The 26052-nt window shown below is 49.2% G+C and overlaps 1 protein-coding gene across 1 annotated transcript in view; it reads left to right on the forward strand.

Moving 5' to 3' along the window:
• LOC136651217 (vasoactive intestinal polypeptide receptor-like) overlaps positions 1-26052 on the forward strand; it is a 151287-nt gene that overhangs the window by 104315 nt on the left and 20920 nt on the right. The window contains exons 4-7 of the mRNA XM_066627409.1: positions 2885-2992; positions 11368-11474; positions 17717-17814; positions 18587-18719. Of these exons, the coding sequence (XP_066483506.1) occupies positions 2885-2992; positions 11368-11474; positions 17717-17814; positions 18587-18719 (446 nt within the window). The remainder of the gene's footprint in view (positions 1-2884; positions 2993-11367; positions 11475-17716; positions 17815-18586; positions 18720-26052) is intronic.

Raw genomic sequence — 26052 nt, forward strand, 5'->3', positions numbered from 1 at the left:
TGCACATCCCTGTATCGCCTCAGGACACTGGGCTGATTCAGCAACAGAATCTGTCTGAGGGATGCTGGACCCCTCTGAGTCTTGGGCAAAGGAGGGGGGTGGCTGGTGCTTTGTGAGCGCATATGCTGTGGGGTGGTTGGGAAGCAGCCCTGGACTGGCAGGCTGGTCTTGGTAGTGCCACATGGCATTGTAGGGTTGTGGTTCTTTCCTCCGGGGCTTCTGTTTTGTAACCCAAACCAGTGTGGGGCAGCATGCAACTGAATAGTGGATGGGTTGCTCGTACAGGAGTCCCTTAGCCCTCTCTTCTCTGCTTCTCTGTTCGCCCCTCTGCCCCACATCTGCTTGTTCACACTTTGGGGTTGGGCTTCTGAGAGGAATTGTATCAGGGGGTACAACGTTTCTTTTGCGCCCCTTCGCAAAGGGGGAGGGGAGAGGTGAAACAGAGTGGGGGAGGGTTGTGATGGGCGAGCAGAATAGGGGCAGGGAGGGGTGAAGCAGGATGAGGGGAGGGTAGAGACAGCTGGAAAAGTCTTTAGAGCCCAGGTCTACCCACCCATGTGGCATCAGCAGTGTCCCCAGCATCCCCAGTCATGGTCATGTCCCCTGCATCCCGTACGGGCAACAAGTCTGAGTAGATAGGAAAATGTCAGATCCCAGGAGATTTCTGGGCCCCCTCCTTTGGCTCCTGGGCCCCGCTTTTGACCCTGGGCCCGGGTACAAATTACACCCTTTACCTCCCTCTCCTAGGTCCTGCTTTGGGGAAAAAGGTCTAGGACCCCCTCTTTTCCCCATTACCCCAAATGTAGCTGAGGAGAGTGGCTTTTGGGCAAAGTGCCACAGGAGAGTTTGGAGCAGTGGCATAGCTAGAGGGGGTGCAAATCATTAAGTTTTTCAGGCACTTGAACGTGCCATGCAAGCAGCCCCTCCCCTTTGGAGCTATTCCTGGAGGCATGCCACCTCCCTTTTGCTCCCCAGAATGACTCCAGTGGGGAGGGGGGAGGGACCACTTACACAGCGCATTCAGGCACCTGTAAGGCTTAGTGCTTTGCACCCCCTCTAGCTACGCCACTGGTTTGGAGTGCTCAAGAGTCCCTCTCTGCAATTTTTACCACAAGAAATGCAAGTTGCTGTTATTCCTGTCTTGCAGCTGGGAAAGCTGTCTGGGACCTGTGCAAGACACCCTCATGAGTTGAAGTCTGATTAGAGATTTGAATCCGGGACTTCCTGCCTCATAGCTCAGCCTCTTGACTGCTCCACAGCAGCCCTCCACCTTCAGCACCATCTGCCCTTTTGTCCTTTTCCTTTTCATGTGCAGCTCGCACACCAATGGAAATTCGGGGCTACTAGAGACCCCCAGGTCTCATGTCAAAGATCACTTTCTGAAAAAGCTCTTCCCTGCTTTCTGCCTTTCTGCTTTCTGCAGTCACTCTGCAGCAGCCTCTCCCCCTGATTGAAAAACCAAGAGGATTCTGTTGTTATTTTGCTAAAGAGACACAGGTATAACCTAATTATCCATGAATTTTTCACCCACGGTTTTATTTCAGTGCAATGAGAAGGGCCCTTTAAATTAAAGGAAAAATGTCCTCGCTTTAACAATATCCTTTAACAACCTCACTTACCATTGTGGCAAAGAGCGGCAATCAATCAATCAATATCTCTCTCTTATCCACTTATAACAGCTTAAGTTTGAGGCAAGTGACCCTTCTCTTCCCCCTGACCATGTGATAATGCAAAGTGGAAGTGATTATCACCTCCTTTTTGCATTCTTTCTCTGTGTTGCACTCCTGGTGAAGGGAGGAGTCACTTTCTCAGTGAAACCTTTCGAAGAGCCTGAGAGAGACTGATGGATTGATTGTCTGCCTGTTGCCTCTTTCGTCATTACAAAGGTAAGTGAGGCTATTTTTAAATCACTGAGCAAAGGGACATTGTTTTTAAAATGGATTTCCTTTAAAGTGATTTTTGGCATCCATGGGGGTTCTGGGAACGGAACCCCTCATAGATACCAAGATTCATCCTGTACTTGATGAGACAGGACCATGAAGAGTTTGGCATCAACAGTTCAGTTCACACACTGGAGTGTGTGAAATGTCAGGTTGTGCTCTGCTTTGGTGTTCACACTCATGCATTTACAAGTGTGCACATACACAGTATACACACAGTATACTCTGTGTGTGTGTGTGTGTGTGTGTGAGAGAGAGAGAGTAGGTATATGTGCATGAGTTTTTACAGAAACAAAACCCAGCTGCTCATTAATTAGCTTCATCATGTACTCCCACAGTCTATTTATTTCCAAAATATATCACTTCCTTTTCTATTTTTGGTTAAAATTTCCAAAGCAGGGTGCAATTAAATACACTTGAAACTAGAGTAAAAAAAAAAACTGCTTAAATTTTTCATTGAAATTGGTTGGGCAAAAGATTTTGTGCAATTGCTGTCTCCCTGCTTGCCTTTTTCACTGTCACTTCTTGCCAGGGTGACCAGATGTCATAACTGCAGAAGTGGACAGGGCATCCCAAAATCTAGGACATCCAAAAAAATGTAGGACATGACAAAACAGAAGCTAAAAACACTCATATATTGATGTCATGTGGTTAATTTAAACACTGTATTACTTATTATTAAATTAAAAATTACGTTACATGCAATATATTACATCATCATCCTTCTCTGATGCAGGAGAAAATTTTGCAGGGTCCTTTTTTACCTACAACTCTCCTCTGATTGACATTCTGTAGGGTCAGAAAGGGAGGAATTGTAGAGAACAGGGCAGCTGAAGAGCCCAAATCCATTTTTGCCACTAGTAGTGTAGTTGCGTTCTCATTTTAAATGTGCAAAGCTATGCCTAGTTTTATTTTTTATTTTTAATCTTCCTTTCTTTCCACAGATTGTAAGACTAAGTGGGATAATCTCACATGCTGGCCTGCAGCAAATTTGGGTGAAGTCAGAGTGATGCCCTGTCCAATCTTTTTCATCCACTTTACGGGGGCTCGGGGTAAGTTGATTTCTCAAATCAAAGTAAGCAGGCATAGTTTTGCAAGCTGTTTATCATTACAAATATGCTGATGGGTTCTGAGCTGTCTGTGACAGATCAGGAGAGAGATCTTGGGGTGGTGGTGGCAGGTCGATGAAAGTGTTGACCCAATGTGCGGTGGCAGTGAAGAAGGCCAATTCTATGCTTGGGATCATTAGAAAAGGTATTGAGAACAGAACGGCTAATATTATAATGCCGTTGTACAAATCGATGGTAAGGCCACACCTGGAGTATTGTGTCCAGTTCTGGTCGCCGCATCTCAAAAAAGACATAGTGGAAATGGAAAAGGTGCAAAAGAGAGCGGCTAAGATGATTACTGGACTGGGGCACCTCCTTATTTCTTTACCCAGCACATAATTAATCTGTGGAACTCCTTGCTACAGGATGTGGTGGTGACACTTGGCCAAGATGCCTTTAAAGGGGCAGTGGATAGATTTATGGAGGAAACATCCATCACAGGATTCAAGCCATTATGACTATATGCAACCTCTGGGTTTTAGGTATCTCTGAATGACACGTGCAAGGAATGGCATCATTCTCTTGGGTGCTCCTAGGGGCATCTGATAGGCCACTGAGAGATACAAGAATCTGGACTAGATGGGCCCTTGGCTTGATCCAGCAGGGCTTATGTTCTTATGTGGGAACCGCTTGCCCATGTGCTTGAGTCCCCGTTCCTGTCAGTGGGAAATGGGGTCTTGTCACATTGCCAGGGAGCTTTTACATCCACAAAGGCGAATAAATATCAGAAATGCAGGAGTAGTAAAGCATTTCACCAGCCCAGAGCAGTGGCCTTATTAGATGTGCATATTAGAAGCCTGTGCACGAAACACTTTCTTACTAACGCTGGTCAGATGTAGATGCAGACCACTGCTTGCCATGTAAGGAGCTAGTAGTAGTAGTAGTAGTAGTAGTAGTAGGCAACCTTCAGTCTCGAAAGACTCTGGTATCGTGCTCTGAATGGTGGTTCTGGAACAGCATCTAGTGTGGCTGAAAAGGCCGATTTGGAAGTGACAATCCCTTCCACACTGGGAGCAAGTGCAGTCTGTCCCTGGTCTGTCTCCCTGGCTATGGGCCTTCCTTCTTTGCCTCTTAGCCTCAGACTGTTGGCCAAGTGTCTCTTCAAACTGGGAAAGGCCATGCTGCACGGCCTGCCTCCAAGCGGAGGCACTTGTTGAGGTCCACTCCTAAGGCCTTCAGATCCCTCTTGCAGATGTCCTTGTATCGCAGCTGTGGTCTACCTGTAGGGCTCTTTCCCTGCACGAGTTCTCCATAGAGGAGATCCTAAGGAGCTGTAGCATATCAAATGGAATGTATTTCTTTTAGAACATTTCTGCCCCACCTTTCCCTACTCTGAGGCAAACCAAAGCAGCTTGCGATAAAATAAAACAGAAATCAGAATGGGACAGCAAGCGGAATATTGAATGGAGTCCAGAGTTCTGCTCCATTCACAAATTCAGAAGTATTTTACGTGATGAATGGCTAGCACCTGAGCAGAACAGGCAAAACAAATTTGGCTCCCTCCCAAGTGGACCATGATAGCTGTCCTTCAACGTTTGCAGAAATTGCAAATGACCTCCTGCAGAAATCCAGGAGGAATCCTTTGCTATCATACATATTAAACGTTGTGGAAAAGTGGAATGATAACATATATGAAGCTGATGCTGCAGGGGCAGTGTGGGGCGGTGCTTTGCCTCAAGCTTCAAAGCATTTTGCCTTCTTCGCACCAGAAACTAGTGACTCGACTTAGTGGTAGACAGGAAGTGGAGCAGCAGCAAGCGGGTTCCATGGGCCACTTGGTGCGGTTACTGTTGCCTCTTCTTCCACCTCCTGACAGGCAAAGCACCCTGCCGCTACAGCCTCCTTCCGTCCCAGGCAAGCAGCTGCATAGGGTGTTTCAGTTCATGAACAAAAGGGAAAGGGATTGCCTTCCCTCCTCTCCAAGAGAACAAGGGGGACTGGCCTGCAGGCAGCCTGCTTTGCTTCTCCTCGGAGGGCTTGAACTGGGGGCCTCATGGCCTGGGGAACTGTGCTGTTTCAGATGAACCCATTCCTCGAATGCCTTGGTCTGATCCAGCCCGTGACTTGAACCTTCCTCAGGAATGATGATCAGGGTGCAGACCAATCTTATACATGCAGGGTTTCATGTTCATGTTCCTACTCTGCAAAGAGCAACAAACAGAACGAAACGCTTCCTGCTAGAGCTTCCCTTGCCTTTCTGGTATGGTCTAAGACCTGGAGCCATTTCCCAAGTTGCTGTGGAGTTTCTGTACTTAGCTGCAGGGCCCATTCGGGTACAGAAGGGAAGGCCTGTGGGCAACATCTGAGCCAAGCCCCTGGATGGGCCAGGCTTAGTACGCGGTTTGGGAGCCCAAGGTCTTCTGTCCTTTTGGCCATCAGAACCATAGTGGCTGCCAGCTTCAGCTCTTGTAACTAATCTCAAAACTTAGTGCTTTGCACCCCCTCTGGCTATGCCTCTGAACTCACCCCAAAGCCAAAACCTTTCTCAAAGCTGCTTCTTGCCTTTCAGATGCCTGACTGCAGAGCGAGATTTTTCTTAGCTAACTGGGGCAGGCGCAAGGCGAGAAATGAGGTTAACCTTAACCCAATTGTGTTAATACTGAGTTGTTGCCTTCCTTCCCATCATTACCCATGTCCTGTCTACATCATCCCACAGCTTTGCTGTTTCTCCAACACCTTCCCCATCCTCCTGGGCCTTTGGATTCATCCCCGTTTTCCCTTTCTAGCTGTCAGCTGAAGCTTCAGTAAATCATTTTGCTCTCACTTCGTGCTCTTTTGCAGATGACTTAACCGCCTGCCATTTCAATTCATGTCATTTTTTTTCATACTCGTTCTACGGTAGGTTCAGTCGGTGGCGTAGCTCAGTGGGGCGGGCAAGCGGCCCCTCCCTTCAGAGCCATTCCCGGCATGGGGAGCAAAACGGAGCCACTTGCCCGCCCCGCTGAGCCTCCCCGCCAGCCTGAGTGCTGCGCCCCTCTCCAGCTACGCCACTGGGTTCAGTCTCTGCACTTGGAAATTCAGCCAGATGCTTTTCCATCCCAAAAACCTTGCTGCGCTCTGAAGTCATGCTTAACAGTGACCAAAGCCCTTCTCTGCAGAGGAAATTATTTGGGTAAATTCCCTCTTATGGCTCAGTTTCCTTTGGGGAAGAGGGAACACTGGAGACTTGGGGGGTTTTGGTGTCTGTGTAAGAATTAGTTTTATTTACAAGTTCATCAGTTAAGAAGGAACAATAGAAATCAGCAGGCAGGATTAGCACATGTTGATGCGGAGGAGAATTGGTGCAGGTCCTGCAGCCCAGTCCATTCAGAACCCGCAGCACTGCTTCTGTTCAGCCCCTCCCTTTCTTTCTTTCCAGCAAGTAGGTCAGTGAACAGGGAGAGGCAGTGCGATAGCAGCTTGGTCCCTACTCCAGAGACCTGTGGCTCCAGCTAAGGAATCAGACCCAAGCCTTAGGCTTTCTACGGCTGGGTGGAATCCCGCCTTGGCACCCTCTGTTCACTGTCAACTGCTGCCTTTGTTCCGACCATCTGCATCTGCCCAATCACAGCTGGTAGCAGGCCAGTGGCGCCCTCTTCTGGCAAGTGGCCACAGTGGCGTAGATCTGCCTTTAAACCCCTCTCATAATGTGGGGTTGTAATTTGGGACTCTATTCACCAATTATGTGAATTTGTAATTTGGCACCAAAGTGTGTAGGACACTGACCGAAGCTCAATGACATGGAGCAGCCATTTTCAACCAATGCTGTGATTTTCAATGTGCTATGCCACGTTGGTGTGCTGCAAATGGTCTGCAGGTGTGCCACAGGAGTTTGGGGGAGGAGAGTTTATTAGTAGGGCCATTATGGAATGTGAGCCCCCCCACCAGCAGTGTGGGTGTGCCTTGTCAATTGTCTAAAAACTGATAGCGTGCTTTCACCGTTTTAGGGCCTTTTCAGTGTACCATGAAATTAAAAAGGTTGAAAATCACTGCCAAAGAGAGTAATGCACATGGGCCTGACTCCCTCTCATGAGAACTTCTGGGAAGGGCAGAGAGGAGCCCCCTTTGGATGGTGCCTGTGTCTCCCGAGGGAGGCCACTTGCACTTTGGGATGAGCTGGCCTGCACCAGTGTCCAAACGAAGCACAAGGTGGTTGGGCTGGACAGAGGTGTAACCAGAAGCATCATGATGTCACTTCCAGGTTCTCCATGGAGGAGGAGGTGCCCCCAGTTCCTTGTCCTGGGGAGGCTCCTCTTTGAAGGGGCAGCCCTTCAAGGGGAAGCCTCCACAGGAGCATGAAGCCACCAGCACCTACTCCGGGGAGAACCGGAAGTGACTGCCTTGCGCCCCCCCTTGGCTTAGTGCCTAGGTCAGGTATCCCTCTGGCCTTGCTCTAGTTATGACTCTGAGGCTGGAATGCAAGTTAGTGCTGTAATATGGGAAGGGACTTTAGCTTTGCATGCAGAAGGTTGCAGGTCAGTGTCCGGTAGCCTCTCCTGGTGGGGCTGGGAAACTGTCTCAGCTATCAGCCAATATAGGCAATGCTGAACCAGGTGGACAGAGAGCCTGACTCTGCAGGAGAGTGCATCTGTCTTCCAGGTGGGAAAGGGGGTAGCTTGATCACTGGGTGTCAGAGTTACTGCTTTCCTTGTTGGAGTTCTCAGGTGCAATCCTCACCTTCTCCAGTGGAAAAAGAAAGAGGGAACCAGTGATGGGATCCACTGAAGGGATCCCCCTCCACTCAGAGTAGACGCAAAGGTCTGACTTGGGGCTCAGTCCTATCCAGCTTTCCAGTGCTGATGCAGCCATACCGATGGGCTGTGTGCTGCTTCCTGCAATGTGCCAGCAGTCACACAGGTCTCCTCAGAAGAAGGGAACAAATGTTCCCTTACCTGGGTATGCATTGAAGCTGCATTGGTGCTGGAAAGTTGGATAGGATTGGGCCCTCTGTGTAAGATGGCTTCCTTATGGCAAAGCCAGGCTCCAGCTTTGACAGGAAAATATGATCTCCCAGGCAGAGCCGTTTCCACCAGATCAAAGTTTTGCCCTTATTTATGACCTTGGACACTCCCCCCAGGATGGATTGCTGTCTCGGCGGCTCCACTTCCATCCTGGATCATGTGCAGCAGAGGCTCTTTTCCCAGTTAATTTTGTCCTGTGTATACTTCTTGCTACAGTCGAATCAATCATGCTGGCACTCAGAAGCAGAACATAGCAAAATGCATAAACATTTCCTCCCAGGGGTGCCTCTGGCCCCTCGCCTTTAAGCCACTCCTGGAGAGTAACAGGGATGTGTTTTGGACCCTGGCTTCCACATCACAGGGAATGCTGGGTAAATATTTAACTCGGATCGTGGCCAAGTGAAATGAGTCTCAGTTCCCCGAAAGAAGGGCAGCTGGAGTGTGAATATCTCCCTCCATTCAGCTGCAGTGTCGAGCCATAATGGAGTGTCTTCATTTATTCCTTTGCAAGAATAAGCGTGAATAGTGCACCCCTGGTAGGGAAAGCCCTTTGGTTCTGGGAGTCCGACGCAGGGTCTTTTGTTTGGAGTGTTCTTGTCAGAGGAACCTGAGTCAGAGAAACAGTACTGTATTCACTCGTTTCCAGGAATAAAGATGGAATGTGCTTGAATCGGCTTCATGGGATGGGACTAGACGTGACATCAGAACATGACTCTCCTGAGAGATAGGGAAAGAGATGGCATTTGGATTACATTTTTATCCTGCCTCTTCTCCACAGAGCTTTGGGTGGTACACATTGTTCTCCTTCTACTCATTTGTGTTCCCAACAACCCTGTGAGGCAGGGAATGACACCATCACATCAGGGAGTTCCCCAGCCTCCTACCCCCAACACATGGCAGCTAATCATCAGACATGTGGAACTGGGACAGGCACAGTGGGGTGACCTTATGCTGTATGTTTGCGTAACTGCAGAGAAGAAACACAACCCAGATTTGGTCTTTCCAGCAGCAACCCTACCTTGGCATCGTGTCTGATTTGGAAGGGACTGTTGGAATGTACATGGTGTCAGTCTGTTTTGTTGGATTCAGCCATAAACGTTGGACTCTTATGGCTACCAACAGAGGTGATTGCTTGCTAATGGTCGAGGATGGTCTCATGTGGAAGTGAATTCAGGAGAGGTTCCCCTGATATGTGGAAGTCTCCCCTTTTGGAACTTGGTGTCCATCAGCACTTGGAGAAACTGGGATTTCCTCCAGCTGTGGGAGGAGAGAGAGTCTGGGCTAAAGGCAGTCTGCACTAGGAAGTGACTGAGAGCAGAGAGAGTTAGAAATTGGGGTGCAGCCTGCCTTGAGGGGGATGCAGATTGCTCTTCAGAGATCTCTGCTCTGGTGAGGGGGGGAGTTGCCTCTTTGTGTTCACTCTTGCTCTGATTGTATAAATATGCCAAGGGGAGGAATGCACACGAATGAGGTTTTTTTTACAAAATTATGCCTTGTGTGGAGAAAGTGGAGGAGGGGCCATTTCCCCCCCTTTCCTATAATACCAGAATTGGGTCATTCTGTGAAATGGATTGGCAGGAGAACTCAGGCAGGCCAAAGGGAGCTCTGCTGCCGCAAGGTGTAGAGTGGCCTGAGTGATGGTCAAAGAAGATTTGAAGTATTCAGGGAGGACCTGTCTGTCAATGACAATTAGTTCAGGGGCAGCGTGCCACTGAATGCCAGCTGCGGGAGAAGGGTGTTGCCTCCGTCTCCTGCTCCTGGACTTTCTGGAAGCATCTTATCAGTTGATTTCTCAAGGGAGAATGCTGGGTTCAAGTTCCTTTGGAAATCGTGCAGCTGTCCTGGAGACCCTTCTCTGTACTCCAGTCTCATATATATAAGGGCTAGTTGTAGTTATTTAGTGATCCAGGAAATGCACTCTGCATATGTTCAAGGCATTCCTGTCATTCCTTCACATTGTTCCAGGAAGAGGCAAAGGGAGGCAAAGCAGGAGGTGACGGAGACTGGAAGGGAGGAGGAAAAGACCAAGTGCCTGGAAGAGGGCAAGGAGGATGAAGAAGGGAGGCAGACCCAAGAGGGGTGGAACACCAAGGCCAGGGAATCCCTGGGAAGAGGGAGAGACATCAGGAAGGTCTTAGGCTCCTACAGTTATCTGATCCAGGAGGGGGTAGAGGCCAGCAGCTTGAGGTGGGACTGCAGCTGTCCTTGTTCCCCCAGGGGGGCACGGCCTCTGTCCTGACCGTGCCGTCAAACCCTTGAGTGGGGGAGACCAGCAGGCAGCTTGGGCTCTCGGTCAGGATGCCCTGTTCCCTTTGAGGGGGGCATCCACTTAACGCTGCCTGCCAGAGCAAGGGTGAAGCAATCTGCCAGGGGGGAGACCCTGCCATTTTAGGTTGTCCTTTTGTTGGTTGTTGGTCGGCAATAAAGCCCTGACTGTGACCTCAAGCAGTTTCCCTGTCCAGGTGGCCTTCCACATCTTGTGGCGGTGAATTCCATTAATTAACCAGGCGCCATGTAAAGAAAACTCTGCTTCTTCCACCAGTCAGTTGCACTGGATGACCCGGCCTGGTTCTGTTACTGCATGAGGGGGAGAAGAGCTTCGCTTCATCCGCTCTTTCCAGCACATGCATCATTTCATAAACTGTGAGCTTTCAGGCTAAAGGGTGGTGCTCACTCTGATGATCCATTAGGCTACCGGCCTAATCCAGACAGCAACTGGTGCAAAGTTATGGTACTGGGCATTGCTGCCGCCCCCCCCCCCCACTGTGAGACAAGGGCAGGGAAGCCCCTGCACAAGGTGCTCATATTGCGTCTTGCTCGTATTGGAGATCACAAGGAAGTGAATAGAAAGCTTTAGCAGCCCATTTCTCTTGGTCCCAAGTTTTGTTTTATGAAAAGCCTTGTGTTTTCTTTGCCAGATAGAGAGTCATGCACAGGACTGGCTCAAGACCTCCTGGCCACCCCAGGAAATGTGCCTGAAGCTTCCCCCCCCCCTCCGTTTACCTGGTGGCACACCGGCCTCCGCTCCTCCCTCTCTCTGAACTGGAAACAAGGGAGGGGGACAGAGGGAGGGACAGGAGGTGCCCCAGCCCACCACTCTCCGCTCTACCACACTTCCTCCTCCCTCCATTCTCCTCCTCCTCCTTTTCCAATCCCAGGAGTAGGACAAGAAGGGGGAGGAGCAGTAGAGGAGAGTTCATGCGCGAAGGTGGGGACTCCTGACGCAGCCATCTCACTTGGCCTCAGGAGCCGGCCAGCCAGCCTTGATCGCGCAGGTCCCACAGACCAAACTCCTGAAGTAAGTCACACAAAACGCTCCCCAGTCTTAGAGCGGCGGCGGCCGAGCCTCATCCTTTTCTTGCTCTGTCCTCAATCCAGGTAATGTGAGCCGGAACTGCACGAGCAACGGCTGGTCCGAAATGTCCCCTGCTCAGTATATGACAGCTTGCGGGTACGATCCCAACAACACACTCCCAGGGGCAGAGGTCAGTACAATACGAGCAATGTAGGAACGTGACACTTGTGAGGATTGTGTGTGTGTGTGTGTGTGTTCCAGCCTTTCCATCCTGACATTCCACTGCACTTTTCCCAGCATTCCATAGCGTTCAGCCAAGACTAAGAAATGCAACCCAGGGTGGGACTACTTGGACTGGGGCCTGGTCTTAGACCACTTGCTTTACTATCTCCTGAGTAAAGGTCCCCTTCCAGTGGGGCAACAGCATGGCCTTTTCCCTGGACAGTGTCCTGCTGCCCGCCAGTTCTTTCTGCCGGGGCCTCTTGAGGGTTGCCCCTCTCAGTCACGCTGAGTTCTTCGTTAGGGTCGGCACCAACATTTCAAAAATGTAAAAATTCAAAGCGAATTCCAGGGTTCCTCCTGTTTGAGAATTTTCAAGGGAAGCTGAGCTAGACAAGAAAAATGATTTTGGGGGGGGGGGTGAGGAGAGGTCTGCACTTCCCTGTGTCACCCTCCATCCAGGCAGCTTTGAAGAAACCAGTGTTGTTGGCAGTCCTGGCCATGCTTGAACAGGTTCCTGTGGCTGATCTGTTTCCAGACCCCCTCTGCTGGGCAGGCCTGAGTTAATCTGACCCAGACGTGTCCCACCCGGGATGTTGTCCTCTGGTACTTCAGGGCTGGGTCTACAAGGGCAGCCTTGTTCTTGTGCCAACTGGGGTAGTCCAAGCTGGACCTCTGCTGTCAGCACCAGCTACCACCGTTTGCTGCTTCTTTTTCTGAGGGATCTCACCAAGTTCTTCCAGTTTGGCTCTGAACTCCTCCCAGTTATTTGGGGGGAGACTGGCTACAGCAGCATTGGGACAGTCCCTCTGAAAACTCTCCCATCCAGGAGGCTAATAAGGAAACATGGCAAAATCCATTTTTCTGGAGGAAAAATCCATTACGGGGTACAAGCCATGATGTGTATGTGCAACCTCCTGATTTTAGAAATTGGTTAAGTCAGAATGCCAGATGCAGGGGAGGGCGCCAGAATGAGGTCTCTTGTTATCTGGTGTGCTCCCTGGGCATTTGGTGGGCCGCTGTGAGATACAGGAAGCTGGACTAGATGGGCCTATGGCCTGATCCAGTGGGGCTGTTCTTATGTTCTTAACTACAATTCCCAGGAGGCCTTGCAGGTCTCTTGTGATCTGGTGTGCTCCCTGGGGCATTTGGTGGGCCGCTGTGAGATACAGGAAGCTGGACTAGATGGGCCTATGGCCTGATCCAGTGGGGCTGTTCTTATGTTCTTAAACTACAATTCCCAGGAGGCCTTGCAGGTCTCTTGTTATCTGGTGCGCTCCCTGGGGCATTTGGTGGGCCGCTGTGAGATACAGGAAGCTGGACTAGATGGGCCTATGGCCTGATCCAGTGGGGCTGTTCTTATGTTCTTAAACTACAATTCCCAGGAGGCCTTGCAGGTTTCTTGTTATCTGGTGTGCTCCCTGAGGCATTTGGTTGGCCGCTGTGAGATACAGGAAGCTGGACTAGATGGGCCTATGGCCTGATCCAGTGGGGCTGTTCTTATGTTCTTAAACTACAATTCCCAGGAGGCCTTGCAGGTCTCTTGTTATCTGGTGCGCTCCCTGGGGCATTTGGTGGGCTGCTGTGAGATACAGGAAGCTGGACTAGATGGGCCTATGGCCTGATCCAGTGGGGCTGTTCTTATGTTCTTAAACTACAATTCCCAGGAGGCCTTGCAGGTCTCTTGTTATCTGGTGTGCTCCCTGGGCATTTGGTAGGCCGCTGTGAGATACAGGAAGCTGGACTAGATGGGCCTATGGCCTGTTCCAGTGGGGCTGTTCTTATGTTCTTATGTTATGTTCTTTTGGCAAAGTCCTTGCACGAGAGTTCCATACATTTAACACTGAGCCAGAAGGAGGCATGAAAGGGAGACCAAAATGATTCGGGGTCGGTGGGGGTGGAGCACTTTTCCTGGAAAGGAAGTCTAAAACATCTGAGGCTTTGTGTTTGGATCAAAGACAACCAGGGCGGCTATGCTGTGATTTATGACATTAGGCACGGTGTGGACAAATTGGATAGAGAACGTTCTCTCTCTCACGAAATGAGTACTTGGGTCATCCAAAGATTGGCAGGAGAGGACAGAGAGGCGGCTTCACACAACACCCCATATTGCCCAATCCTTTTGGCACTGGGCCGTGTTCCTTTCAAGGCCCGTTCATCTCCTGTTGCTTTATCTGCTGCCGGTCTGTTTGTATCTTCTTGCTTCTTGCCATGAACACTCTGAGAACATTCTTGTTGGAGAGGGAGATGTAACTTTTTCCAGCAATAACTTCTGGATTTGCCTGCCACAAAATGTGGTCATGGTCACTGACTTTAATGGATCGGATTTTTGTATTGGCAACCTTCAGTCTCGAAAGACTATGGTATCGCGCTCTGAATGGTGGTTCTGGCACAGCATCTAGTGTGGATCGGATAGACTGACAGATATTCATTGTGATGGCTAAATGGAGCCTCCATAGTCAGTAGCAGCGCGTGAGAGGGCTGTTGCCTTCAAGTCCTGGAGCTGGACTTCCCAGAGGCAGTCAGTTGGCTGCTGGACTAGATGGGCCTTTGCTCTGGTTCAGCTGTGCTTTCTGATGATGGCACTGTGGACTGTACACTTCACAGTTCTCAAGCAGACTCACTGTGCACGTTCCCCATCTGTAAGGCCTCCGTTCTCCATCAAGCAAGTCACCTGTCTTGGGCACTCGAAGCCCACAGGGGACAGCAAAGACACCAGGCATGGACTGGAGTCATGTCGGATGGGCAGGAGGTAGCAGGGCATGGAACCTCTGGCGGTGCAGGTGTAGGGAGCCCTGAAGGTATTTGGTGAGAGTGAGAGATTAGTAAGAGTAAGACACAGGAACAGAGCCGACCAAGAGTTTTCTGGACCTGAAGTATCTCCAAGGCAGACAGCTTGTTCCAGCAATTGCCGGAGCAAAATGAAGCTTTTCCTGATTAATGCAGATACCTGAGCAAAGCCCTGAAGAGCCAGCAGTCTAGCCTGGATACTAGAATTCCTGTAAGAACATAAGAAGAGTACTCTAGGATCAGGCCAAGACCCTGTTCAGTGCAGCTTCCTGTGTCCCACAGAGGCCCACCAGATCTCAGGGAGGACACAAGACCACAAGAGACCTGCATCCTGGTGCCACTCATTCTGAGGTAGCCTGCTTCTAAAACCAGGAGGTTGCACAGACCCATCATGGCTTGTAACCCGTGATGGACTTTTCCTCCAGAAATCTGTCCAATTCCCTTTCAAAGGTATCTAAAATGTCAGATGCCATCACTGCATCCAGTGGCAAGGAGTTCCACAGATTAATCACATGCTGGGTAAAGCAATATTTCTGTTTCTCTATTCTAACTCTCCCACCAGTCAATTTTAGTGGATGTCTCCTGGTTCTGGTGTTATGTGAGAGGGAAAAGAACATCCCTCTATCCAATCTGTCCCTCTCCGGAATAATTTTGCATGTCTCAGTCGTGTCTTCACTCAGGTGCCTTCTGGTGCTGTTTGGTTTTTTGGCAGTTTCTCGGGCTTCTCAGACAGAGAAAAACTGGTGAATGTGGAGTCCAGGGCAGCTGGTGGCCAGCTTGTCTTGGGGCTCAGGCTGCCTGCTCAGGTGGACCGAGATGCTGGCTCTGGTTTGTGACTGGTAGTGCCATATCACCTCCGCCCAACCCTTTTCCTCTCCAGAAGGACCTCTGTAGGTACTACAGCTACATTTTCCCGGTCAACACTAGTAGTAGCTGTGCTGGAATACAGGAGCAATGTTGCACCGTCCTCAGAGTCTGGAGAGAAAGGGGTCCAGGAAATGTCTGGCCATCCATTCCTCCACCGCTTCTCAGATTTGATAGTCTTTTACTAGTACATAATCACAGGTGGGTGTCTTAATGATGCCACTGGGATGCATTTGCACCCAAAACTTTATTGTCCTACAAGAATGCTAGTTCCTTGTCTCTGCAAACCTGTGGCTGAACAGATTGTCAGTTATGCGTCCCCTTAAAATGAAGCTCCACTATGTGTTCTGCCCTGCCCTTTGATTCCTGAACACGACTGAACATATGGGCAGGGCCCCCATAGGTGAAGCTGTCTTCTGTTGAGCCGAACCACTGGTCCGTGTGGCTCAGCACTGTCCCCACTGACAGAAAGCTCCTCTCCTGTCAGCCGCTTCTTTTCCCTGGAGAGGCTGCCAGGGATTGAGTCTGGTCCTTTTGCCATGCAAACCTCTGCCCCCCCACCTTTTTCCTCCCCCTGCCAAATGACACAGCGAACCCAATCGCTAAATGAGATCCCTGCAGCAAAGTCTCCTTAGCTCAGTAACGCACATTTTGATTCTGGCCAAAACTGTATTTTGCAAAACTGGCATCTCTGAAGTGTGTGAGTTAAAAATAAAAGACTCAAGAAAGAACTAAGAGACGTTCACGTGCGTTCTCTTGGCAACAGGGCATTTGTACAGGCAGTGATCCAGGGCTTCTGGAAAGCGCTCTCCAGGTGTTCCCCTAATCACTCGGTGGGCCGCAGTACAATCTTAGACCTCCCCAGAGGGCAGGGGGCTGTCAGCATTCCTGGCAGAGACCAAGCAGTTTGAGAGCTTGAGGACTTAGCTTTCCACTTTCACCTGGGAGGTCCCAAGCAGTCACTGGTGTGAATGGCAAACAGTGCACCCTCTAGCACAGCCATTTTAAACCACTGTGCCATGGCACACCGGTGTCCCGTGTGTGGTCCACAGGAGTGCCACAGGAATTTGGGGGAAGATCATTTATTAGTAGGACCAATGGGATTGTGAGCCCCCCACTGGCAGCATGGTGTGCCTTATCAATTGTCAAAAACCTGATGGTGTGCCTTGACTATCTTAGTGCCTTGTCTGTGTGCCATGAGATGAAAGAGGTTGAAAATCACTGCTCCAGCAGATCACAGTGGATTATCATGCGACTTGCCCTTTAACATTGCTGTAATGCCATTTTTCGCATCACTGGCCTGAAATCTTTTAGCATTTAGATTATGCTGTATTATTATTTTGCCTCTTTTAATGTGCAACATGCTGTAATGAACCACAACCCAGCTGTAATTAAGCACATTTAAATGCCATTGAGTTCAATGCAAAAAAAAATTAAGTAGTGCTTCATTCTCCCATCAAGACCAATGGGGCTTAATAGGCATAACATAGAGATTACTCAGACTCTAGGATTGCAAAAACAACACAGCACTAAGCAAGGCTTCCAAGCCTTTTTCTGACTTCAGAGCAAGGACACAAATCGCAGCCAGGGAGGCTGTAAAGGGTGGACGTGGCCAGAGTCAGTAAGTCATTGAGAAAGAAGTCAGAAGCTCTGACTGGAAAAGTGCTGAGACTGGAGATAGACTCTGCAACAGTGTTTCTCAACGGTTGTCCCTCACGGTACCACTTTGCATGGTCCACCTACTGGAAGTACCACAGTGAGGTCGTCACCAGTTACTTCCAGATTGGAAGGCCAGATGCAGTGTGGCTCAGGGCAGACAGCAGGGCTTTTTTGAGCACACTGGAAGTGCACATTGGAATTCTGCCTGCCAATAGCAGGAATCCTATTACTGCTTGTTGCATTGCATTGCTGGTCTCACTGCCAGGTGGAGGGTGTCTGGGGGTCCCATGAGTATTACCGGACACCACCTCAATTACCACCAGTGGTACTGGTTGAAAAACTCTGCTCTCTGACCTTCATGTCACAATCAGTGGGACTGACTTGCCCCTCCTGCTGCAAAGAAAACTATCAGACCAGTTTGAGCATAAGGTCACTAAGACCAATCTAAAATTGCCCATTGCTGAACGTCTGTTTGAACAAGAAGTTTGTTAAGCAACTTTCTGCTTGCCTACAGACTGGAATGTTGGTGGACCTTCAGGAGGGAGTTCCACAAAGTTCTACGGAGCCACTATCCAATTGCTCTTTCATTTATTGTTGTTCAGTGTTTTGCTGGTTGTAAGCCACCTTGGGTGCACTTACCAAGACAAATGCATGATGCAAATCCAGTAGAGGAATCAATATGCTGCTTTGACTCCTGGATCATTTAAAGTCTCTGCAGCCCCGGAGACGGCAGCCTCCAGGCAGCTACCAAAGTTGTGCCTAAGAAAAGCCTGCTGGGGACAAGGAACTGCATTCGGGAACAGTGTTTTGAGAAGAGAACCTGATGCAAGTCAAAAGGTAGGATGTCAGTGAAATCAGTCAGTAAACATGCATCTCTTCTTCTGTTTTCTGTGTTGCCAGAATACTTTCTACCGCACTGTGAAGACCGGATACACCATTGGATACAGTTTATCTCTCATAACTCTGACAGCGGCCATGATCGTCCTGTGCGTTTTCAGGTAACAGGCAAAAAAAAAAAAGCACGGATGAGGGAAAGATGTGCCCCGTGAGTGCTATAATGATAGTCTTTGCCTCTTGTGATGTCACTTCTGGCTTCTGGGATACTCTTCTGGGTTCTGCAGCTCTGTTTCCTGGGTACTGGCTATAGTCTGTAGGGCAACTGCCTGTAGTAATTCTGCACTCTGTGCTGGCAGAGGCAGAGGGACAGACAATTTGTTACTACAGACAATTGCCCTAAAACCAGAGCTGCAGAATCCAGAAGATGTTTCAAACACTGTGCTCCAAACTTGGCACACCTGTGGACCTTTCATGGCACACCAGTGTGCTGCAGTACACCAGTTGAAAATCACTGCACCAGACAATATTGTGATGTCCTGGGGCACCCTTTGGAAAACTAGAAGAATCCCCATCAAAACCAGCGAAGGCCACAGAGGGTTGAGACTGAGGCCCCATCTGCATTTTTAAACATGATGCCAGTTTCATGCTATTTAAGCTGTCCTGCTTTCGCCCAGGGCACCCTGGGGACTGTCATGTGGTGAACCGCTGAGACCTCTCTGTGCAACATCATTCGGCTTTCCTTCTGCAGCTCAAAATTGCCAGGCTCTCTGGAAAGAGGGGATGCCCATGAAACCCGTTTAACTCTGTAGTTTGGCTTTGTCCTTAACTATGAGTTAGATCTCCCACCACAAAAGGAGAAGCCAGGGATGTGGGAATGAGGCTGTCCGTTCAGGAACCCTTCTCAAGGGTTGTTTTCTCCCCTCTTTCCTCCAGGAAGCTGCATTGCACCCGGAATTATATCCACATGCATCTCTTCATGTCCTTCATCATGAGAGCGATTGCCGTCTTCATCAAGGACATCCTTCTCTTTGAGAGCGATGACCCAGATCATTGCTCCCTGGGCTCGGTCAGTTGGGGCTTCAGCTGTCAGCATTCTGTGGGTTTCCATCCAGTTAGTCTGTTGTGCTCCATTTTCCTACCATTCAGTTAACTGCAAATGGCTGCTGCTCCTGCTCTTCCCAGCGGTGTGTTTGGTGATGGGCTTTGGCGATGCTCCTGTTAGGCTGTTGCAATGGAGCACTGAGGGAAAGAATGCATTTTGAGCTGGGCTTGAATTGGAGGGCTGGCAACATTGGCTCTACCCATTGGCCCAGTGTTGTGAAAGGTGGCTCTTTCATCTTTCCTTGTGCCATGTAAACCCACCCTCACCTCCAAATGCATGCTTCCATTGATCATTGCCCTGCATAAAAAAAGATATGCGCCAATGTCATTTGAGCTTTGGGAAGAGCGGTATATGCATCTTTTAAATAAAAATCTTGCTCTGCGCATGAAACAGAGTGGGGTGGGAATGAGGTGGTGGAGTGGAGTGTACCCTAGAGTGGGTTCTCAAGGTCCAGTCTACCTTTGTAATGGCATCACCTGATATAAAACACCTGGAGCCTGTCGTTGAATCATGACATTGCTAATATAATAATAATAATAATAATAATAATAATAATAATAATAATAATAATAATAAAACTTTATTTATATCCCGCCCTTCTCCCTAAAGGGGCCCAGGGCGGCTAACAACATGTAAAAAAACACATTTAAAAACATAAATTAAGACAAATTGCAGATAAAAACATTAAAAACACATTAACAGAGACCTTAAAAAACAGTAGTCAGATGAAAAGACAGAATAAAAAGGTGACATGACAGAGAAAATAGACTGAAATCTAAAAGAGCAGAAAGCGATCCTGCTGAAATCTGTCACTCTGGACCAGGCTCACAGATTGAACGGTGTTGGTGGTGATGACGATAATGAATACTATTCCACAAAAAAAGGGCACAAAGCAGTTGATGCAGCAAAACCAATCAACAAATGGTTCTCTGACCCAAAAGGCTCACAGTCTGAAATGGTGCAGATGAAATACCAGCCAACAGAGTCCTGGGGGAAGAGGGGCAGTTGCTCTCCCCCTGCCAGATATAAGGGGAGCACCACTGTGTACAGCGTCACTTTGCCTGGCTAGCAATTAATGATTCCTTTCATGCTCAGGGGAGTTTGCATAGCCCAGTGATGATGGAGCTGAAAGTTCTCCAGCAAGACCTTTGGTCTCTTATTTTTAGCTAACAAAGGCTCTCACCTGAGGCCTCAAAAGGGAGTCAACAGCACTGGATTAGGTGGATCAGTGGACTGACTCATTCAGGGCACCAGCTAGTTCTGCAGGCTCCTTCCTGGACTGATCATGTCACCTAGATTAACAGAATGCCAGATGCAAGGGAGGGCCCCAGGAAGCAGGTCTCTTGTTGTCGTGTGTGCTCCCTGCGGCATCTGGTGGGCCACTGGGAGATACAGGAAGCTGGACTGGATGGGCCTTGGGCCTGATCCAGCAGGGCTCTTCATATGCTTTTATGTTCTTAGATGGTGGTGAACCAAACACTCCCCCCCCTCGCCATCATGCTCTTCCCAGTAGCTGAGTGCTGCCGCTTATCGCCAGAGTGCATCTGTAAACAGTGCCTTGTGATGCAATGTCAGCTGGAGCACTGGTGCTGCCAAGGGTTGGTCAACCCCTTCCATTTCCATTTCACCCTCCCTGGTGAAAATCCCCCACGTCCTCTTCCCCCTTTTCACCCCCTGCAAATGAGGGCTAGTTCTGCATAACTAGACTTTAAAAAGCCTTATTTTTAGACTAGCAAGAATACGCATAGCGTTTGATGTGCTGCCAGTGCGGTGCACACGTTTTCTTCGTCAGTCAATGTATTTTCGAAGACAGTGATGTTCAGTGTTTTTCTTCTCATGGCACACTGACCTCTTTGGTATTCGCCTCTTGTGATGTTGTGGGAGACTCTTCTGGGATCTGCAGCTCTGGTTCTAGGGCAACTGTCTGTAGGAATGAATTGGTTGTCCCTGCTCCTCCGTCAGCCGAACCCAGAAGAGATGTTCAGCGATTTTCAATTGCTGTCCTCCAAACTCCCACAACACACTGGTTAAAAATCACTGTCCAAGGAAAATGTGACGCTTGCGAGGCAAGCTGGGCAAAAGTAATACCAAAAGAGCTATAAAAAAGGATTCTTAATAAGGTTTATGCCACAATATTCTGTCTGATTCATATCTGCCTCCTTCACCTCCATCCTCTGCTATTGAAAAGCTGTGAAGTGTATGAAATTCATATAGTACAACAAAGGGCAAGAAAGGAAGAGTCACTTCCTCCCACACTCAGCTGCGGCTGTTCCTGCTTCCCATCTAGCCTCTTACTTTTTCTCTTAAAACTACCAATTATCTACCATGCATAGCAGGAGGTTGGGAGGAGAGCTGGCCCCCTGAGCTTTTGTAATAACTACCTTGGCTACTATTTTTAAAAAGCAAAGGTTTAACTGCAGAAGAAGAGCCCAATGGGATCAGGCCAAGGGCCCATCTAGTCCAGCTTCCTGCATCACACCAGATACATCCAGGGACACTCAGTACAACAAGAGACCTGCATCCTGGTGCTACTTCCTTGCACCTGGCCTTCTGAGGTAGCCTACTTCTTCTAAAACCCAGAAGTTGCATATAGTCATCATGGCTTGTAGCTGGTGATGGACTTTGCCTCCAAAAATCTGCCCGCTGCCCTTATCTAGGCCTTGTGCCATCACCACATCCAGTGGCAAGGCGTTTCACAGATTAATTACTCAGTGGGTAAATAAATAATTCCTTTTCCCTGTTCTGTCTCTCCTGCCGGTCAATTTTCTTGGCTGTCCCCTGGTTTTGGTGTTAGGCAAGAGGGAAACAAACTTCCCTCTATTCGCCCAGTCCCTCCTGTATGTAATGAATAACAGTGGCATAGCTAAGGAGAGCTTCAGGAGTCAGTTGCCCTGGGTGACACACCTGGGGGTGCCAGGAGTCTGTGCAAGGCCTCCCCGAGCCTCCGAATGTCTTAGAATGTCTGCTGGAGGCCTTAGAAAGGTGCTTCCAGTTTTTGCTGAAAACCAGAAGGCCTTCTGCGTTGGCGGGGGTGTTAAAAAATTTTTTTCCTCAGGGGTTCAAACAGTGCTCTCTACACAACAAGCTTATATCTCTCTGTACCAGTTTGAGTGTTGTGGCATCCCCTAAAGAACCTCTGGAACTGGTGTTTGTTGATGGTCAAGTTAGTCATGACAGTGACAGACCTGCTTGTCAGAATCAGGCCTGCCCACAAATTGTATGAAGCAAAGGCAGAGTGTTTCAGAGAGCACTGGGGCAGGTGAGGGATGCATAAGCTGATCTCCACCCATGCTTTTCCCCCAACCTCTTTTTTCTTAAAGCCATTTCTTCCAATGAAGAAGCACATGGGTTGTCACACAGCAGTGGCACTTTTAGAAGAACTCCAATCACTGGCGTCGCTAGGCGGGTACGGGGGGTGCAGGCTGCACCAGGTGATGTGCCTGGGGGGGTGACGTGCCCTGGGTGGAGGATGCGCTAACTTCACGGCATTAGGAGCTGCCATGCCATGCCATACACCGTTGGATGCGGAATGGCCAGTGGAGTGCAATGCAAAAAACAGAATTGAAATAGCTCCTTTCGTTCAAACGTTATGGCCAAAAAACCGGAAGGAAAAAATGCACAGAGCCCTATAAAACGTGAAAGTGAGCCGTATCGCGCGTTTACTCGTGAGTAGGCGTACTTGTCATAGTCCGTCGGAAAGGGCAGGCTGAGAGGAATCCAACAACACCAGAGTGGTCCCAATCCAATGAATGCAGACCCCAAAAACACCCGAGAAGCTTCCCCCTCCCAGCTGCGAGTCTGAGCCCGAAAAAAAGCCATGTGGTTGTGTTTACTCACAAGTAGGCGGACTTGCCTTAATCAAGGCAGGCTGAGAGGACTCCAAAGAGGTCAGAATGGTCCTGATCCAATGAATGCAGCCCCCCAAAACATGGAGAAGGTGGGCCCCCCTCTCAGCTGCGAGTCTACAGAGCTCGATGGAAAGTGAAGCAGCCTCATGGTGCGTTTACTCGTGAGTAGGCAGACGTGCCTTGGCTGGTGGTCAGGCCAGGCAAAGGGGAATGTGAGGACACCAGAATGGTCCCAAACCACCAATAGAACTGGAGCGCAACAAATGCTCCAGAAGGCAGCCTCCCCCCCCCCCCCCACTAAAAAGGACAAAAAAAGAGGCTTGAACTGGTAAGGGGATTGTTTTCTATTTTGCACTTGCAAAGCCAGGTGGGTCTTTATTTTGATGTACCTGAAATAGAAGAACTTGAAACTGGGCACTGGGGAGGACTGGAAATCTCACTGATTCTTTTTTTTTTGGGGGGGGGGGGTTATTGAGGCAGGCTACAGAGTAAGCTCCATTGACCACTATGGGACTTACTTCAGAGTAGACATGCATAGGATTGGGCTCACAGGCTGCAATCCTACCCACACTTTCCTGTGAGTAAGCCCCACAATAGGACTTACTTCAGAGTAGATTCACTGGGTGGGACAGGAATGGCTCCCCCTTATTTAATTTTTTCATTTTAATTTAATTATTTATAATTATATATTTAAATTTGCTTGATGATGTCACTTCTGGCCATGACATCACTTCCAATGGGTCCTGGACAGATTGTCATTCTAAAAAGTGGGTGAGTTGACGTGTGTGTGTGTGTGTGAGAGAGAGAGAGAGAGAGAGAGAGACTCTACAAGTTTTCAAAATCACTAAAATCAGAGTTTAGAGGAATGAGACCATCATGTTATGTATCAGTCAATGCGTAATTTCGTGCAGAATGCAATGAAACAAACCACATTGAAATATCTGTGTTCTAACAAAAGGTACAGCCAAAAAACCGTGGGGGCGGGGCAATGGTACATCACCATGCCCACCTGGGGCGTTGCCCCGCCCACTACATGGGGTGACGTGCAGGCCTCCCGCACCGGGTGACTCGAATCCTAGTGACGCCACTGACTGCAATGGGGAGGCTCTGCCTCACCACCCACTGCATGTCCCTGGGTTGCGCAAGGGCAGGAGACCAGCAGGCCTAAATCCAGGCCTGCCTCCATCACATATGAAGCAGGAAGGAGATGCATACAGGGGGGAGTGAAATCATTCCTCGTTGCCCTGGCGTGCCCCCTGCTGGTCCTGACTGTGGTCTGTCACTCCTGGCTCTTCTTTCCTTGGTTAAACCCCAAATCAGTGGCCCTCCTTATATGCAGGCTCAACATCGTGCATTTGAATATCCATGAATGCGGAGTCTGCTGCTGGAGGGCCTCCAAGCACCTCCTGGATGCGACTGGCAGTGGCTTCTGGGCACATCTGAGACGTGTTCTGAGGTGCGGGGAGGTACAACTGGGGCACTGTCTGTCTGCTGGAGGCCCCCCCCCCCCAATATCATTATTCACAGAATCCTGGAACAGATCCTCTGTGGCTACTGAGGGCCCACCGTAGTGGGTGACCTGAGCTTGAGAGAGCCAGGGAGCAGCATGGAGATAAGCAGCAGGGATAAGGAGGATTCTGCTCCTTTGGCCCAGGCACTCCTTTTGCTTTAGAAGTCCGAGCCCACTCACGATATGTGGACAAGGAGGTCTGGGTGAATGTCCTCACCATGCCTACTTGGGGCCTTACATCGGAGTCTTTTCTGGGAGACACATCCGTGGAACGCAGAAGGGTTTATTTCTTAAGTAAGCCTGTATAGGATTGGGCGATTTGGCTGCATTTGTCTTAGAGCTGGACCACGGTCCCCACTCTTTGGTCCCCAGTCTTTTGTCATCGTACCCGTGGGCACTGAGAACTGAGGACAGTTTTGTTGGGGATTTTTTCTGGTAGAAGCACACTGCAAAACTCAGCTCATCCAGCCACGGACTCGGCCACATAGCCTTGTTCTTGGAAATGAGCATAACGTGCTAAATCGAGCATGAACCGTATCATTGGGATGGTCTCTGCCTCCCCTTCATTGCATGCTAAGGCAATTCAGAAATGCAAGCTCTACCAGGCTGTCCTTGCTCCCCCCCCTTCACCAGAACCTATTTTTTTGCTAGCTGCCCAAAGCAATTAATCCTGATCCCAGCACAAAACGGATGAGCTCCATTGACACGTGGGAAGGGGGAGAGCATCATGTGCAGAGAATATTTCTCCTCCTGGAAACCTCAGGGATGGCTTTGTACCGAAGGGGCCCTGGGAGGACAGACACAAGAAGAGCAGGAGAAGTTTTGCCCCTCATATTCTCCCGAGTGTCTCTCACTGCTGCTCCTGTTAGATTGAGGCTTACAGAAGCCTCAGTCCACCTGGCTTGGATGAGAAGCTTCACCTCCTAGACACATTGACATCTTGCACCACTTCCTAGGTGGGGGGGCAGTTTCCCCTGGGTTCACCATTGGTGGAGCAGCACTAGAGAATCAACACCCAAGAGCATTGCTTCCCTTGGGGCTTCCTTCGGGAGGTGGAGTAAGAGCAAGACCTTGTTACCTTGTTTTATTTTTGTGTTTTTATAAACCATTGTCTCCCATCTTGGTGATCAGCTGACCAAAAGGCTGATAATCTTTTCAGTAAATCCATAAATGCAAGTGGCAGAAAGGAGTGGTAATATGGCTGCATAAGAGGCCCCCCCATCCCTCCCCCGTCATCATGAAGCCTACCTTGGCCTTACACCTCCACCCCTCAGTCACAACAGCAGAATGACTTTGATACTATCTGTGTTGTGCTGTAAGAAAGAAAAAAAATGCTTATAAATATTCTGCATTTTAGAAGCCTGGCCAGGATGGAAGGAGAACTAGGATGCTGTCCAGCTGCCAGCTTCCTTTTGTATCTCATACTAATACTGCAAGGGTCACTTAATCAAAGTCACACAAAGTGCAAGAGACAAAGCTCGGCCTTAATTGAGTCCCTAATGATGTGCCGTGCATGACAGGCCAGGGTCAAGTGGAGGGGGCCAAGCTTTTCACAAGTGACACCTTCAACTCAGGGGAACTAAAAGAGGGGGAAAGAATGCTGAACCACTCAATCCTGTGCAAGTCTGCTCAGAAGTAACCCCAGTTATGATCAGTAGAGTTTACTCCTAGGAAAGTATGTATAGGATTGCAGGGAAAGGGGAACAAAGGGTGACAGTGTCCTGCTGGCTTTGCATAAATGTTTGCACTGAGAAAGAACAAAGTGAGAGATGGAAGGGGGAGAATAAATACCTTCATGTAGAAAATGCAGACTTGAGAGAAGCTCTTGATATCTGTGCAACAGATGCTTTGCATCAGCGATAAATCTGGGCCAAACTCCATTGGGAACCTCACAATGTAAAGCCTATGTAAAGAGACAGATTTTAAATGTCTTGACATT

The sequence above is a fragment of the Tiliqua scincoides genome, chromosome 5 (genome assembly GCF_035046505.1).
Source record: "Tiliqua scincoides isolate rTilSci1 chromosome 5, rTilSci1.hap2, whole genome shotgun sequence".
Taxonomy (NCBI): domain Eukaryota; kingdom Metazoa; phylum Chordata; class Lepidosauria; order Squamata; family Scincidae; genus Tiliqua; species Tiliqua scincoides.